The following is an 18691-nucleotide window of genomic DNA, read 5'->3' as shown; positions in this document are numbered from 1 at the left end:
CCCTTTAAAGATTACTGTTCACAAGCGCAAACCATCCAACTTGAAGGAGCTGGAGCAGTTTTGCAAGGAGGAATGGGCAAAAATCCTAGTGGTCAGATGTGGCGGCTCATAGAGACTTATCCAAAGCAACTTGGAGCTGTGATTGCCACAAAAGGTGGCTCTACAAAGTATTGACTTTAGGGGGTGAATAGTTATGCACCTTGACTTTTTCTGTTATTTAGTCCTATTTGTTGTTTGCTTCACAATAAAAAAAAAAAAAAAAAAAATCTTCAAAGTTGTGTCTATGTTCTGTAAATTAAATGATCAAAATCCTCAAACAATCCATGTTAATTCCAGGTTGTGAGGCACCAAAATACAAAAAAAGTCAAGGGGGTGAATACCCTATTTATCGGCGTATAACACGCATTTTTTAGGATAAAATTTTTAGCCTAAAGTCTATCTGCGTGTTGTACGCCGATAAGCCGCTGCAGTTCAATGATTTAAAGCGGGCACTGCAGCGGCTTTTGCAGGTCCAGAGACCTGCCGTCGCTGCCGGCTTCTCTGCCCCTGTCTGTCCTGGGGTCTAGAGCCCTGCTGCCGCCGCTTCTCTCCCCCTAGCTATCGGCGCTGCAGCCCCTTCTCTCCCCCTGGCTATCGGTGCCGCTGCCCCATTGCCGGCGACAGACAGACAGGGGGAGAGAAGGGGCAGAGGCACCCATTGCCAGCGCCGCTGCCCGTTGCCTCCCCCATCCCCGGTTGTATAATTACCTGTTGCCGGGGTCCGCGCTGCTCCTGGCCTCCGGTGTGGCATCCCCTATCACTCGTCATTGCTTCTCGCAGTGCATAGCAACGACGCAGGGGATGCACACCGGAGGCCTGAAGCAGCGCGGACCCGACCCCGGCAACAGGTAATTATAAAACCGGGGATGGGGGAGGCAACGGGGAAGCGGCGCCGGCAATGGGTGCCGCTGCCCCTTCTCTCTCCCTGTCTGTCGGCGCCGCTGCCCCATTGCCTGCGCCGCTTCTCTCCCCCTGTCTATCAGCGCCGGCAATGGGGCAGCAGCACCGATAGCCAGGGGGAGAGAAGGGGCAGCGGCGCCGATAGCCAGGGGGAGAGAAGGGGCAGCGGCGCCGATAGCCAGGGGGAGAGAAGCGGCGGCAGCAGGGCTCTAGACCCCAGGACAGGCAGGGGCAGAGAAGTGGGCAGCAACGGCCTCTCTCCCCCTGCCTTTATTTGCAGCTTCTGCAGGGTCAGAAACAGTGTATCGGGGTATACACACGCACCCTCATTTACCAAGGATATTTGGGTAAAAAACTTTTTTTACTCAGATATCCTTGGTAAGGCTGGGTCCACACTACGTTTTGTCCCATACGGGAGCGCATACGGCAGGAGGGAGCTAAAACCTTGCGCTCCCGTATGTGACCGTATGCGCTCCCGTATGCCATTCACTTCAATGAGCCGACCGGAGTGAAACGTTCGGTCCGGTCGGCTCATTTTTGTGCCGTATGCGCTTTTACAACCGGACCTAAAACTGTGGTCAACCACGGTTTTAGGTCCGGTTGTAAAAGCGCATACGGCGCAAAAATGAGCCGACCGAACGTTTCACTCCGGTCGGCTCATTGAAGTGAATGGCATACGGGAGCGCGAGGTTTTAGCTCGCCCCTGCCGTATGCGCTCCCGTATGGGACAAAACGTAGTGTGGACCCAGCCTAAAATGAGGGTGCGTGTTATAGGCCGGTGCGTGGTATACCCCGATAAATACGGTACTTGCAAGGCACTGTACATATAAATCAACTGGTGCCAGAAAGTTAAACAGATTTGCAAAAGTCTTTACCCTTCCAGTACTTTTAAGCGGCTGTATGCTACAGAGGAAAATTTTTTCTTTTTTAATTTCTTTTTTGTCTTGTCCACTGTGATCTCTGCTGACACAACTGTCCAGAGCTGCATAGGTTTGCAATGGGGATTTTCTCCTGCTCTGGACAGTTCCTGATAAGGGCATCAGGTGTCAGCAGAGAGCCCTGTGGACAAGACAAAAATGAAATTCAAAAATAAAAGAATTTCCTCTGTAGCATACAGCTACTAAAAAGTACTGGAAGGGTAAAGATTTTTTTTAATAGAAGTCATTTACAAATCTGTTTAACTTTCTGGCACCAGTTGATTTAAAAAAAAATAAAATAAATAAATAGTTTTCCACCGGAGTACCCCTTAAATGAATTGATACATTTAATGGTCCGATTCTTTATTTTTAAGAATAAAAAAAAAAAAAAAACATACGTTCTGCGTATGGACAAATCATGATGTGAACACAGCCTAACACAGAAAATAAATAGTAGAGATGAGCGAACTTACAGTAAATTCGATTCAACATGAACTTCTCGGCTCGGCAGTTGATGGCTTTTCCTGCATAAATTAGTTCAGCTTTCCGGTGCTCCAGTGGGCTGGAAAAGGTGGATACAGTCCTAGGAGACTCTTTCCTAGGACTGTATCCACCTTTTCCAGCCCCATGGAGCACCTGAAGGCTGAACTAATTTACGCAGGATAAGTCATCAACTGCCGAGCCGAGAAGTTCGTGACGAATCGAATTTACTGTAAGTTCGCTCATCTCTATAGTATAGAAATGATAAAGTTTTCCATAGAATAAAATTACTGCTATATATTATGACACTGTTCCCCAAACAGGGTGCCTCCAGCTGTTGCAAAACTACAACTCCCAGGCCCAGACAGCCAAAGGCTGTCCGGGCATGCTGAGAGTTGTAGTTTTGCAACAGCTGGAGGCACCCTGGTTGGGAAACACTGCCATATACCGGGCATGCAGGGAGTTGTAGTTTTGCAACAGCTGGAGGCACCCTGGTTGGGAAACACTGCCATATACCGGGCATGCAGGGAGTTGTAGTTTTGCAACAGCTGGAGGCACCCTGGTTGGGAAACACTGCCATATACCGGGCATGCTGGGAGTTGTAGTTTTGCAACAGCTGGAGGCACCCTGGTTGGGAAACACTGCCATATACCGGGCATGCAGGGAGTTGTAGTTTTGCAACAGCTGGAGGCACCCTGGTTGGGAAACACTGCCATATACCGGGCATGCTGGGAGTTGTAGTTTTGCAGCAGCTGGAGGCACCCTGGTTGGGAAGCAATGCCATATACCGGGCATGCTGGGAGTTGTAGTTTTGCAACAGCTGGAGGCACCCTGGTTGGGAAACACTGCCATATACCGGGCATGCTGGGAGTTGTAGTTTTGCAACAGCTGGAGGCACCCTGGTTGGGAAGCACTGCATTATGACACGACTGTCTCAATACACCTTGCCAGCTTTTACCTATAAACCATTTATTGTTTTTAATTCATCACTAAAGAAAACAACGACAATAAATGAGGTTAAAAAAATTTATTTGACTTCTTTTTAAAGGTTTGCATTGTACTTCTGATATTCATCCAAGACGTATAATTTTCTTTTATTTTTTTCCTTTCTGTCCTGTACCTAAAAATCTTTCCCGTGGCAATGCGCGCCACTTGTTCTCCTGCTAACACTTTCCACGTAAAGGGCGGCGAATCACAACCCACTGCGGAGCAATGCAGCTGTGAGCCCCTTGTACTATAGGGTTAAGAATCCGGATAAAACTAATTCTGCGCGGCTCCACTCTCGGCCTTGGCTACGTTTGCTCCATTCAACAAAAAATAAAAATATCGGCTATCACACTGAAATAAATGAAGGACAGAACTGTGCGTATTCTGCCATCTTATAAAGCCAGCAGCAGGTTTTTTTTTTTTTTTTTTCTTGTATGTTTTACTCAAGAAATTTATTAATTTTTTTGTAACTTTTTTATTTTATTTTTTTGGCATTAGCTTTCAACAGCTTTTGTTGGCAGCCATGCAATAGACATCTGTTGATAAGATGTCATGTGAACAGCCACTATTGTACGGAATTAAAGCAAGTCCAGGCCTCATCAAATGGCTGTGATGTCTTATAGACCTCCAACTCTATAAAACTAGAGTTCTCGGTACGTACACATAGATATATAAATCTTAAAATAAAGTTTTCAGTCGGCATTTAAAATTAAAAGTTATTATTATTATTATTTTTTTTTTTTCTATTCAGTCATTTTGGAGGAAAAAAAATAAATAAAAATAGAAAAAGGCTAAAGTGTTTGCATATCTATGTGGAAGAACAGAAATCTCTACTCATTAGTATCAGAAAGTTCACTGTACAGACTACACAGCTTATGTACATTTAAGAGTGTGCAATGTTACTTGGCTGGGCAGAAAATAGATGTCCATAACCACCTAATGCAGCTGCTGCTCATTCCTGGCCAAACCCTTCTGTTTCTTCAATGGCAAAAAGCAGCTTCTCTTTCAACTGTTCGTAGCTTTTATATGGTGGTAGATCCAGGCGATTGAAGCTGCAGGGGGTGGAAGAGAGAGAAAACAAAAAGTCAGGATCTAGAAGAAGAAATGTTAAAGGGGTTATCCAGGAAAAAACTATATATATGTATATATGTGTGTGTGTGTATATGTGTGTGTATATATATATATATATGTATATATGTATATATGTATATATATATATATATATATATATATATATATATATATCTCTCAACTGGCTCCAGAAAGTTAAACAGATTTGTAAATTACTTCTATTAAAAAAAATCTTAATCCTTCCTGTACTTATGAGCTTCTGAAATTAAGGTTGTTCTTTTCTGTGCTCTCTGATGACACGTGTCTCGGGAACAGTCCAGTTTAGAAGCAAATCCCCATAGCAAACCACTTCTAAACTGGGCGGTTCCCGAGACACGTGTCATCAGAGAGCACTTAGACAGAAAAGAACAACCTTAACTTCAGAAGCTCATAAGTACAGGAAGGATTAAGATTTTTTTTAATAGAAGTAATTTACAAATCTGTTTAACTTCCTGGAGCCAGTTGATATATATATATATATATATATATATATATATATATATAAGTTTTTTTTCATGGATAACCCCTTTAACCCCTTCAGGACGGAGCCCATTTTGGCCTTAAGGACCGGAGCGTTTTTTGCACATCTGACCACTGTCACTTTAAACATTAATAACTCTGGAATGCTTTTACTTATCATTCTGATTCCGAGATTGTTTTTTCGTGACATATTCTACTTTAACATAGTGGTAAATTTTTGTCGATACTTGCATCATTTCTTGGTGAAAAATCCGTAAATTTGATGAAAAATTTGAAAATTTTGCATTTTTCTAACTTTGAAGCTCTCTGCTTGTAAGGAAAATGGATATTACTAATACATTTTTTTTTGGTTCACATATACAATATGTCTACTTTATGTTTGCATCATAAAATTGACGTGTTTTTACTTTTGGAAGACACCAGAGGGCTTCAACGGTCAGCAGCAATTTTCCGATTTTTCACAAAATTTCCAAACTCAGTATTTTTCAGGGACCAGTTCAGGTTTGAAGTGGATTTGAAGGGTCTTCATATTAGAAATACCCCATAAATGACCCCATTATAAAAACTACACCCCCCAAAGTATTCAAAATGACATTCAGTCAGCGTTTTAACCCTTTAGGTGTTTCACAGGAATAGAAGCAAAGTGAAGGAGAAAATTCACAATCTTCATTTTTTACACTCACATGTTCTTGCAGACCCAATTTTTGAATTTTTACAAGGGGTAAAAGGACAAAATTTTTACTTGTATTTGTAGCCCAATTTCTCTCGAGTAAGCACATACCTCATATGTCTATGTAAAGTGTTCGGCGGGCGCAGTAGAGGGCTCAGAAGGGAAGGAGCGACAAGGGGATTTTGGAGAGTACGTTTTTCTGAAATGGTTTTTGGGGGGCATGTTACCTTTAGGAAGCCCTTATGGTGCCAGAACAGCAAAAAAAAAACACATGGCATACCATTTTGGAAACTAGACCCCTCGGGGAATGTAACATGGGATAAAGTGAACCTTAATACCCCACAGGTGTTTCACGACTTTTGCATATGTGAAAAAAAAAAAAAATTTTTTACCTAAAATGCTTGTTTTCCCAAAAAATTTTTATTTTTAAAAAGGGTAATAGCAGAAAATACCCCTAAAAATTTGAAGCCCAATTTCTCCCGATTCAGAAAACACCCCATATGGGGGTGAAAAGTGCTCTGCTGGCGCACTACAGGTCTCGGAAGAGAAGGTTGTCACATTTGGCTTTTTGAACGCAAATTTTTCTCTGGGGGCAGGCCGCATTTAGGAAGCCCCTATGGTGCCAGGACAGCAAAAAAAAACCCACATGGCATACCATTTTGGAAACTAGACCCCTCGGGGAACGTAACAAGGGGTTAAATGAACCTTTATACCCCACAGGTGTTTCACGACTTTTGCATATGTAAAAAAAAAATTTTTTTTTACCTAAAATGCTTGTTTTCCCAAAAATTTTACATTTTTAAAAAGGGTAAAAGCAGAAAATACCCCCCAAAATTTGTAACACAATTTCTCCCGAGTACGGCGATACCCCATATGTGACCCTAAACTGTTGCCTTGAAATACGACAGGGCTCCAAAGTGAGAGCGCCATGCGCATTTGAGGCCTAAATTAGGGATTGCATAGGGGTGGACATAGGGGTATTCTACGCCAGTGATTCCCAAACAGGGTGCCTCCAGCTGTTGCAAAACTCCCAGCATGCCTGGACAGTCAACGGCTGTCCGACAATACTGGGAGTTGTTTTGCAACAGCTGGAGGCTCCGTTCTGGAAACAGTGGCGTACCAGACGTTTTTCATTTTTATTGGGGAGGGGAGGGGGGCTGTGTAGGGGTATGTGTATATGTAGTGTTTTTTACTTTTTATTTTATTTTTTGTGGTAGTGTAGTGTAGTGTTTTTAGGGTACAGTCGCACGGGCGGGGGGTTCACAGTAGTTTCTCGCTGGCAATTTAAGCTGCAGCAGAAAGTTTGCGGCAGCTCAAACTTGCAGCCAGATACCTACTGTAATCCTCCGCCCATGTGAGTGTACCCTGTACGTTCACATTGGGTGGGGGGGGACATCCAGCTGTTGCATAACTACAACTCCCAGCATGCCCGTTGGCTGTCGGTGACTGCTGAGAGTTGCAGTTTTGCAACAGCTGTAGGCACACTGGTTATGTATCACTGAGTTTGTGACCTAACTCAGTGTTTCACAACCAGTGTGCCTCCAGCTGTTGCAAAACTACAACTCCCAGCATGTACGGTGCATGGTGTACGGTGACTGCTGAGAGTTGTAGTTTGCAACAGCTGGAGGCACACCGGTCGTGAAACACTGAGTTAGGTAAAAAAAAACTCTGAGTTTCACAACCAGTGTGCCTTCAGCTGTTGCAAAACTACAACTCTCAGCAGTCACCGACAGCCAACGGGCATGCTGGGAGTTGTAGTTATGCAACCAGCAGATGCACCACTACAACTCCCAGCATGCACTTTAGCTGTTTGTGCAAGCTGGGAGTTGTAGTTATACAACAGCTGAAGGTACACTTTTCCATAGAAAGAATGTGCCTCCAGCTGTTGCAAAACCATAAGTCCCAGCATGCCCATAAGGGAATGCTGGGAGTTGTGGTGGTCTGCCTCCTGCTGTTGCATAACTACAGCTCCCAGCATGCCCTTTTTGCATGCTGGGAGCTGTTGCTAAGCAACAGCAGGAGGCTGTCACTCACCTCCAACGATCCAGACGCACAGGTCAGTCCCTCGTCGTCTCCACCGCCGCAGCTGCTCCTGGGGCCCCGATCCCAACAGGGGCGCCGGGGATCGGGGTCCCCAGCACCCGGGGTGCACGTCCCGCACCCGCTTACGTCCTCCAGAAGAGGGGCGGAGCGGGTGCGGGAGTGACACCCGCAGCAGGCACCCTGATTGGTCGGCCGGTAATCCGGCCGACGAATCAGGGCGATCGTGAGGTGGCACCAGTGCCACCTCACCCCTGCAGGCTCTGGCTGTTCGGGGCCATCAGAGACGGCCCCGAACAGCCAGTAATTCCGGGTCACTGGAGACCCGATTGACCCGGAATCGCCGCAGATCGCTGGACTGAATTGTCCAGCGATCTGCGGCGATCGCCGACATGGGGGGACATAATGACCCCCCTGGGCGATATGCCGGGATGCCTGCTGAACGATTTCAGCAGGCATCCGGCTCCGGTCCCCAACCGGCTAGCGGTGGGGGCCGGAATTCCCACGGGCGTATGGATGCGCCCTCGGTCCTTAAGGACTCGGGATGCAGGGCGTATCCATACGCCCTATGTCCTGAAGAGGTTAAAGAAGGTACTCCACTGGAATTTTTTTTTTTTTTTAAATCAACTGGTGCCAGAAAGTTAAACAGATTTGTAAATTACTTCTATTAAAAAATCTTTATCCTTCCAGTACTTAGCTGCTTAAAGAGTAGCTCCCACCATCCTTTTTTTTTTTTTTATCTGTCCCTGCCTATTGCCCATCTATCCCTAACCCCCTCCCTGCCTTTACATTTTTTTTTACTATATTAAAAATGCCTTTTTTGTCTGCCTGGTAGTGTGCTCACTACCAGGTAGACTTCCCCAGAAGGCGCAACGTCACTGATGCCTGCTGGGGCCGACACTTCCACCCTTCGTTCACCTATACAGGGTGCCTCCAGCTGTTTCACCAATACAACTCCCAGTGACGTCACGCCAGCCTGCAGCTGGCCACTAGGAGGGAGACCCCTAGTGGCTGGTTTTCAAACATAAATTACAATATATTAATAAAATAAAAAAATTATGAAAATATATTAGAGATATGTTGTAGTACATATGTACTACAACATATAAAAAAATAAAAATATAAAAAAAATTGATGGCAGTGCCCATTTAAGTTGTGTAGCTCTTTTCTGTCTGACCACAGTGCTCTCTGCTGACACCTCTGTCCATGTCAGGAACTGTCCAGAGCAGAATAGTTTTTCTATGGGGATTTGATCCTACTCTGGACAGTTCCTGACATGGACAGAGGTGGCAGCAGAGAGCACTGTGGTCAGACGAGAAAGAATTACACAACTTCCTCTGTAGTATACGGCAGCTGATAAGTACTGGAAGGACTGGTATTTTTTAATAGAAGTAATTTACACATCTGTTTAACTTTCTGGCACCAGTTGATTTGAAAAGAAAATGTTTTCCATTGGAGTACCCCTTTAAGCTGGCCGTTCACTTCTGACAACCCAATACACTTGCACACTAAAGCTTGCACGCTCCGGGGACTGATTTTAAACGGGGTGCGGCGTGCAAGATCACGGGGGTCCCCAGCGGCGGGACTCCTGCGATCAGGCATCTTATTCCTATCCTTTGGATAGGGGATAAGATGTCTTAGCGCCGGAGTACCCCTTTAAGATCAGGCATGCTGAAATCCAGCTATACGACCCTCCTCTCCCAAACATCCACAGCTACAGTTTTACTTATGGGAAAATCCTCTTAATTGTAAAGAATACAGAGCCCTGGGCAGTAATAGAGTTTTTAAAAAATGTATGTATAATAAAAAAAAATAAAAAAAAAAATGCCAAAACATGAAATAATAGGAGGGTTAGCTGCACACAGTATAAAGAAGCAGCATTCTGGGTGTATTCCAAAATTCTGAATAAGATATAACTTACCATGTATGACTTCTTGGCAGCCATGTTTCCTTCCCGACTTTTTCAATGCAGAACTTCTGAGGACCGTTGCTTCCTGCAGTGATACAATTGTATTGTTTCCTTTATGAGCGAATCCAAAGTAGTTTACTGGGCTTTCAGCTGCTGATCTAACACTTACCCATCAACTCCGCGAATCCTCCTAGAGGTAACCTACAGGTGCCAGTGACAAACTGCAGCAACCGCAGGCGGACCTCATTGTCCATCTCCTTCACAAACTGCAGGATAGAAAGAAACTATTTATTATCCGATAAAAGGAGGAAGAACTCGCCTGGGCAGGACATGGCTGCTACATACTGGGTATAGCAAGGAGAAGGTGACCTTCATATAGGTGCCCTGCTATCCAAAGGAATGTCATGACCAAGTCATGGAAGTGAATTAAAGCTTCAAGTTTATTGAACAGCAGTAGCAATGACTCCTTTCAGGGTGTACAAACCCCTTCAGATTTGCCAATAAATTTGCCAATCTGAAGAAGGGGTTTGTACACCTTGAAACGCGTCATTGCTGCTGTTCAATAAATTAGAAGCTTTAATTCACTTCCATGACTTGGTCGTGGCCTTCCTTTGGATAGCAGGGCACCTATATGAAGGTCATCTTCTCCTTGCTATACCCGGTTTGACTACAGGATCTCCATCTGGTTTTATCCTGAGACCTGCGGCCCTGCACAGGATCCCTTTTCATTGTACCGCTACTTGAGGTTATATGAGTATTTAATATAAGCTCCAGGTGAGTGGCTAATCTATAGATTCTACATCTGCCCCCACTATTTGTGGGGAAATAATTGTGTTTTTTTGGGTAAGGCACAAGGCGCCTTTCCTGGGCCTTCTCTTTTTCTACTTCTACACATGGCTGCTACATCAGCAGGAAAGGAAACCAATCACTAGCTTACAAAGCCTACACGTCTTCTTGGAGGAAACTACCTTACACGTTCAGGGGGGAACTTACCTGCCAAAACCAGATGATCTGCTTGCTGTTTCTGGTGTAATGGCGGTAGACTGTGTTCCGCTGCCAGTCTGATAGATCCACTTCTTGCATACCACACAGCATTACCTAAGAAATATACACAGGACTTACATTTCATAGCTGGAAACTGCACAAGTACATTCGTTATCAAAGAATAACACTGTAGCAGAACTGTAACTTTAGGGAATTGTTTCTTTAACTGCTAAAAAGTATAATACCATGCCCTCAAAGAATTGAGCGCATTTTATTATTCCTACATTGTATTTAATATGATGCTAAGAAAAAACGTCCAAATTTTTCATATCAGTCTTTATTAAAACATGATGCTCAGTTTCTCTTCTTCAGCATCCTTGCATGCACATATTGGCTCTTATTTACTAAGAGTGGGGTGGAGTTTTCTTTGTGGGTTTTAATTCCCTTCAAGTATTTTTCCACAGTTTTTACTAATGTTTCCCTATGTTTGTTCCCTATGTGAGTTGTCGAGTTTTCCTCAGCTCAAATCCACCACATTTTCTGTGGAAACATTAGTAAATATGTTGGAATTTTTCAAAAAGGTCAGGAAAACGCCCCCTTTTCGGGGTTTCCAAGTAAAATTGAGAGTTGGTATAGTTTTCTGAAATTTTGGCACAAATTCTGGTGCCATCTTCTAATAGATCAACTTTATTTTTTGTCATACATAAGCTTAGAGGTTTGTTCTGGAAAGGAGAGATAAGAGCTGGAGACAGACCCACCAGACTAAATTCACTGAGAGACAGCAGCCTGCCCTATAAATTTATACAAGGCGATTGTAGAAGAGAAACTATATAGCAAACATTTTTTAATAAAGACCTATGGGGAAAAAAAAAGTCTCCCCCCCCCCCCCACTATAATAAGTAAAAGGCAAGAGGAAAAAAAAAGGATTTTAAAGGTGCCAATAGCCTTTGATTTGGCATGAACGGAATCTGACAGATTAGTAAAGCATAAGAATGCAGAGACTGGCAGACTGCTCCAGAAACTGTAAATCTACCACACATGCACAACACTAAAATCAAAACCCCAAAACACTAAATATTTATACCCTCATAACAGTAGGTGCAAATGTGGGGGTGGGAGGTGTATGTGTCCTACAGCAATAACACAAATAGATCTGTATATATGTACATTTGTAGAAGCCGAACCTCTAACTCTTTTTCATCAAAATACTGCAGCCACTGTAGCGGGACAACGGCATTAAAGCCATCGAGAAATGCTTTGGTTTGTTCTTCGACGCCTCGCGAAAATCTCCATTCAGCCATAAGACTAGAAGGGAAGAATAAAGAGCTTCAGAACAGGATCCAGAGTCATCAAGTCAAATATTAGAGGAAATACCTGGATATGCAGAGCGCCTGTCTGAAGTGTATACTGACATTTTTGGGCCTTTATCCCTGGAAGGTGATTTTTATTTTTATTTTTTTTAAACAGTCTATGCCAAATTTTTAGTTTTCCAGGATACACAGGGAAGCATTTATTATGGTCTCTGCACATTTTTGTATCCTTGCGTGGCTTAGTGTGTGCAGATAAATTGGTGGCATTTCTCATCTACATTAAGAATTTGGGCACAAAACTTAACAAGTATACTCCACTCCCTATGTGGTGTAGGATGTTTTCAGGCAGTGGACTTTACGGTAAAACTGACATGAAATCTTTATTCTAGTTTATTATAGACATGAGTGGAGGGGGCCCCAGGCTTCTGTGTTTATGAACGCCGTAGCACCGGCCCGGGAATCGCGGGGGTCCCAGTGGCCGGACCCCCTGCGATCAGACATGTTATCCCCTATGCTTTGGATAGGGGATAATATGTCTGGGGGTGAAGTGCCCCTTTAAAATTGCCCTATTCTGACCCCTATAACTTTCTTATTTTTCTGCATACTTGGCTGGATAAGGGCTCAATTTTTGCACTGTGATCTGTAGTTGTTAGTGGTATCACTTATGTATATGTCATTTTTTTATTCCATTTTTTTCTGGATGTGATGTGACCAAAAATCTGCAATTTGGACTTTAGTATTTTTGTTATTTTTACACCATTCAACGTATGGGATTATTAACATTGTAGTTGAATATTTCAGGCATGAAACAACTTACAATTGCGTGGTCTGCAATGGCAAGAGATACTCAACCCCAAGTGCAGTTGTGCACCTATATTGGGGTGGAGCTCCTGCACTTGTGGTCCGTTGCTATGGGCGATCCCCAGCATGAAAATATGCATACAATGGAGGAAGCCTGCAAACGGTCACAAGTACCACAGTAGTAAACCTATATTGTGGTCCATAAATGCAGGACCTCTACCCCAGCTTACAGTGCACAACTGCACTTGGGGTTGAGGATTATCTGCCATTTTAGACCACATCGGTGAATTTGAATATTTCAGGGACATTTCCGCATGTGGTCATACGACATGTATTTGTTTATTTTTTAACTGGAAAAAAAAGGGGCAAATTTATTTTCATTGGGGGAGGGGCAAAAAAGTATTCAGTCACCAACTGTGTAAGTTCTCCCACTTAAAAAGATTAGTGTCCTGTAATTTTCATCATAGGTATACCTCAACTAAGAGACATAATGAGAAAAAACATCCATAAAATCACATTGATTTAAAAAAAATTTATTTGCAAATTATGGTGGACAAAAAGTATTTGGTCAATAACAAAAGTTCATCACAATACTTTGTTATATACCCTTTGTTGGTAATGACAGAGGTCAAACATTTTCTGTAAGTCTTCATAAAGTTTTCACACACTGTTGCTGGTATTTTGGCCCATTCCTCCATGCAGATCTCCTCTAAAGCAGTGATGTTTTGGGGCTGTCGCTGGGCAACACGGACTTTCAACTCCCCCCAAAGGTTTTCTATGGGGTTGAGATATGGAGACTGGCTAGGCCACTCTAGGATCTTGAAATGCTTCTTATGAAGCCACTCCTTTGTTGCTGGGCGGTGTGTTTGGGATCATTGTCATGCTGAGAGACCCAGCCACGTGTTATCTTCAATGCCCTTGCTGATGGAAGGAGGTTTTCACTCAAAATCTCACGATACATGGCCCCATTCATTCTTTCCTTTACACTGATCAGTCGTCCTGGTCCCTTTGCTGATAAACAGCCCCAAAGCATGATGTTTCCACTCCCATGCTTCACAGTAGGTATGGTGTTCTTTGGATGCAACTCAGCATTCTTTCTCCTCCAAACACAAGGAGTTGAGTTTTTACCAAAAAGTTCTACTTTGGTTTCATCTGGCCATATGACATTCTCCCAGTCCTCTTCTGGATCATCCAAATGCTCTCTAGCAAACTTCAGACGGGCCCGGACCTGTACTGGCTTAAGCAGGGGGACACGTCTGGCACTGCATGATTTGAGTCCCTGGTGGCGTAGTGTGTAACTGATGGTAGCCTTTGTTACTTTGGTCCCAGCTCTCTGCATGTCATTCAATAGGTCCCCCTGTGTGGTTCTGGGAATTTTGCTCACCGTTCTTGTGGTCATTTTGACACCACGGGGTGTGATCTTGCGTGGAGCCCCAGATCGAGGGAGATTATGATTGGTCTTGTGTCTTCCATTTTCTAATAATTGTTCCCACAGTTGATTTCTTCACACCAAGCTGCTTGCCTATTGCAGATTCTGTCTTCCCAGCCTGGTGCAGATCTACAATTTTGTTTCTGGTGTCCTTTGACAGCTCTTTGGTCTTGGCCATAGTGGAGTTTGAAGTGTGACTGTTTGAGGTCGTGGACTGATAACAAGTTCAAACAGGAGCCATTAATACAGGTAACGAGTGGAGGACAGAGGAGACTCTTAAAGAAGAGGTTAAAGGTCTGTGAGAGCCAGAAATTTTGCTTGTTTGTAGGTGACCAAATACTTATTTTACCAAGGAAAATACCAATTAATTCATTAGAAATCATACATATTTCATGTATAACATGATTTCCTGTATTCTTTCCCCCCATTCTGTCTCTCATAGTTGAAGTGTACCTATGATGAAAATTACAGTCCTCTCTCACCTTTTAAAGTGGGAGAATTTGCACAATTGGTGGCTGACTAAATACTTTTTTGTCCCACTGTACACCTAGTGAAGGCAGCACATCCAAGCAGAATGCAGTAAGCCGGTGCAGGCTGATAGTGAATAGTCAAGGTTGCAGACTGTATAGCTATATCCAAAGGAAGTGATTCAGCAGTACACCAAGGAACTTAAAAAAACAGTGGTTTTAATTTCCCATGTTTGGATACGTTTCGGCAGTATCTCACTTGAGAAAGGCAGTGAGATACTGCCGAAACGTTGTATCCAAACATGGGAAATTAAAACCACTGTTATTTGGAGTTCCTTGGTGTGCTGCTGAATCACTTCCTTTTGAGATCTCTCTCTCTCTCTCTCTTTCTCTATACATACATACACACATATATATATATATATATATATATATATATATATATATATATACACACACACACACACACACACACACACACACACACACACGGTGTCACGACCGTAAATGTTGACACCCCTGAAATTTTTCTAGAAAATGAAGTATTTCTCACAGAAAAGGATTGAAGTAACACATGTTTTGCTATACACATGTTTATTCCTTTTGTGTGTATTGGGACTAAACCAAAAAAGTGAGAAAAAAAAGCAAATTGGACATAATGTCACACCAAACTCCAAAAATGGGCTGGATAAAATTATTGGCACCCGTAACTTAATATTTGGTTGCACATCCTTTGGAAAAAATAAGTGAAATCAGTCGCTTCCTATAACCATCAATAAGCTTCTTACACCTCTCATCCGGAATGTTGGGCCACTCTTCCTTTGCAAACTGCTCCAGGTCTCTCTTATTGGAAGGCGCCTTTTCCTAACAGAAATTTTAAGATCTCTCCACAGGTGTTCAATGGGATTTAGATCTGGACTCATTCCTGGCCACTTCAGAACTCTCCAGCGCTTTGTTGCCATCCATTTCTGGGTTCTTTTTGACGTATGTTTGGGGTTATCGTCCTACTGGAAGACCCAAGATCTTGGACGCAAACTCAGCTTTCTGACACTGGGCTGTACAGTGCGACCCAAAATCCATTGGTAATCCTCAGATTTCATGATGCCTTGCACACATTCAAGGCACCCAGTGCCAGAGGCAGCTAAACAACCCCAAAACATCATTGAACCTCCACCATATTTCACTGTAGGTACTGTGTTCTTTTCTTTGTAGGCCTCATTCCGTTTTCGGTAAACAGTAGAATCATGTGTTTTACCTAAAAGCTCTATCTTGGTCTCATCTGTCCACAAGACGTTTTCCCAGAAGGATTTTGGCTTACTCAATTTCATTTTGGCAAAATGTAGTCTTGCTCTTTTATGTCTCGGTGTCAGCAGTGGGGTCCTCCTGGGTCTCCTGCCATAGAGTTTCATTTCATTTAAATGTCGACGGATAATTCACGCTGACACTGATGCTCCCTGAGCCTGCAGGCAGCTTGAATATCTTTGGAACTTGTTTGGGGCTGCTTATCCACCATCCGGACTATCCTGCATTGACACCTTTCATAAATTTTTCTCTTCCGTCCAAGCCCAGGGAGATTAGCTACAGTGCCATGGGTTGCAAACTTCCTGATAATGTTGCGCACTGTGAACAAAGGCAAATCTAGATCTCTGGAGATGGACTTGTAACCTAGAGATTGTTGATATTTTCCCACAATTTTGGTTCTCAAGTCCTCAGACAGTTCTCTTTCTGTTGTCCATGCTTAGTGTGGCACACACAGACACACAATGCAAAGACTAAGTGAACTTCTCTCCTTTTTATCTGCTTTCAGGTGTGATTTTTATATTGCCCACATCTGTTAGTTGCCCCAGGTGAGTTTAAAGGAGCATCACATGCTTGAAACAATCTTATTTTTCCACAATTTTGAAAGGGTGCCAATAATTTTGTGCAGCCCATTTTTGGAGTTTGGTGTGACATTATGTCTTTTGGTTTAGTTCCAATACACACAAAGGGAATAAACATGTGTACAGCAAAACATGTGTCACTGCAATCCTTTTCTGTGAGAATAACTTCATTTTCTAGAAAAATTCCAGGGGTGCCAACATTTACGGCAATGACTGTATGTATATATATGTGTGTGTGTGTGTGTGCGCATATTTTTAATTTTTTTTTCTCCATAGGGGACTATTTATAGCAATTTTTTCATTGCTGTTACTGTTCAGTGCTATGCACAGGCACTTGATTGATTGACAATCGTCAATCTACTTGTATAGCCTGTCGGGTAGATTTTCCAGAGCAGCCTTGGAGCAGGTGAAGAGAGCAATGGATGACATCTTCACTCATCAGACCCCCGCAGTCACGCTGCGGGTGGTCTGAGGAGTCTGACAATGCCCGCATCTAATGGATTGACGGCGGGTATCAGCGTGATGGCAGCTCCTGCGCTTGCTTCATGTTTGATGTAAACGCACATCATGGTGCGCTAAGTACCTGGTATATTTATGTACTAGGTCCTCTAGGGCGGGGGTTCTCAACCGGTTGTTCAGGGGTACGCAATGCTCTGACAAATACTGGCCATGCATTGGCCAGTATTTGTCAGTGCATAGCAGAGAATGGCCGTGGCAGCATTCTGTACAGTAGCACGGCTACTGTAAGGGAGCTGCGTGGTTGCCGGGGAGACGTGTGACCTCCCCTGATGTTGAGCGGAGGTGCTGCACAGTGGTAGGAGGATGTCACATGCAGTGCGGCCCCGCCGGACAGGACACGCTGCAAGCAAGGACAGGCCTCAAGGGACCGCAGGAGGGCGGGTAAAGTAAAAAAAAAATAAAAAATAAAAAAAAAGAGTGAAAAATATGTGTATGGGACGGAGGGAGGGATTTTGTGTGTTGTAAATATATTTATTAGCCATGGGGGATTGGGGGGGGGGGGAGAAATAATGGCAAAAGGGGATCAGAGGGAGGAGGGGGAAATGGCACAGGGGGATTAAAGGGGTACTCCGGCGCTAAGACATCTTATTTATCCCCTATCCAAAAGGGACAGCTGTCATGCCCCCTCCCATAGGGTTGCATTCAGGGGGCGGAGCGTGACGTCACACGGGGGCGGGGCCGTGAGGTCACAATGCTCTGGCCCCTGTGATCGCCAGTAATCAGACCCGGAGCAAACGTACTTCAGGGACTGATTCTAACGGAGTGCTGCGTGCAAGATCACGGGGGTCCCCAGCGGCGTGACCCCCGCGATCAGGCATCTTATCCCCTATCCTTTGGATGAGGGATAAGATGTCTAGCAACGGAGTACCCCTTTAAGATGGAGGGGGAATAACAGCACAAGGGGATTATTCCCCCTCCATCTTAATCCCCTTGTGCTATTATTCCCCCCCCCCCCTCTCCGATTCCCTCTTGCCATATCGGATAATAATGGCACAAGGGGATTAAGATGGGGTGGGGGAATAATGGCAAAAGGGGATCAGAGGGAGGGGGGAATAATAGCACAAGGGGATTAAGTATTGCATTAGTATAAAGGTAAGCACACGCCTTTTGTCCACGGGTACTCGGGTACCCGCAGACATACTTTCAGCCTTTGGGGGTACAGTTACCAAAAAGGTTTAGAACCACCGCTCTAGGGGTTACTTGCTGTTAAAAACCGCTCAGGCAAGATGGCAGCCCTCATAATAATGAACAATAAAATTACAATTAGAAAATAAACATAAAAAGATGTTTCAGTAACTGGCTCTAAGTAGTAAAAAAAAAAAATCTAGGCAATACTTTCCCTCTAAGGAAAATTGTTTCAAATATCTCTTTATGGCAGCCATATTAAGGGCGTCTACACAAAGAGATACTTCCTGTAATAGATCCGGCATGAACAACCCATGGAGTTCAGATACAAATCCCAGTTGACCAGTGTTTCCCTACCAGCGTGCCTCCAGCTGTTGCAAAACTACAACTCCCAGCATGCTGAGAGTTGTTGTTTGGCAACAGCTGGAGTCACTCTGGATGCTTAACACTGCCTTAGACATTAGCAGACACTCTAGCTGGCAGAAGAGTATCTTGTATTTACATGCACTTTGCCATTAGTGGTTCGGCAGTGATGTAGTAAATCAGTAAATCCCAATACTGTAGGCAAGAAATGTTTTAATTGCATTTTTAGCCCCAGCTTCTTTATAGCAGCACATAGTGGATCATCAGCCTAGTATTGTTGA

The 18691-nt window shown here is 43.8% G+C and overlaps 1 protein-coding gene across 3 annotated transcripts in view; it reads right to left on the bottom strand.

Annotated features, from left to right (window-relative positions):
• Positions 1-3348: 3348 nt before the first annotated feature.
• The window catches only part of WWP1 (WW domain containing E3 ubiquitin protein ligase 1), a 133824-nt gene continuing 118481 nt past the window's right edge, over positions 3349-18691 (bottom strand). For all 3 annotated transcript variants that reach the window (XM_056522277.1, XM_056522279.1, XM_056522278.1), the window contains exons 20-24: positions 11701-11821; positions 10526-10630; positions 9702-9798; positions 9545-9617; positions 3349-4375 (exon numbers count right to left, since the gene is read on the bottom strand). In XM_056522277.1, coding sequence (XP_056378252.1) covers positions 4276-4375; positions 9545-9617; positions 9702-9798; positions 10526-10630; positions 11701-11821 — 496 coding nt within the window. In that variant the 3' untranslated portion in view covers positions 3349-4275. The remainder of the gene's footprint in view (positions 4376-9544; positions 9618-9701; positions 9799-10525; positions 10631-11700; positions 11822-18691) is intronic.

This window comes from Hyla sarda, chromosome 5, assembly GCF_029499605.1.
Source record: "Hyla sarda isolate aHylSar1 chromosome 5, aHylSar1.hap1, whole genome shotgun sequence".
NCBI classification, from domain to species: Eukaryota; Metazoa; Chordata; class Amphibia; order Anura; family Hylidae; genus Hyla; species Hyla sarda.
The sequence above is the reverse complement of the archived record's forward strand: the minus strand, read 5'-3'. Positions and strand labels throughout refer to the sequence as shown.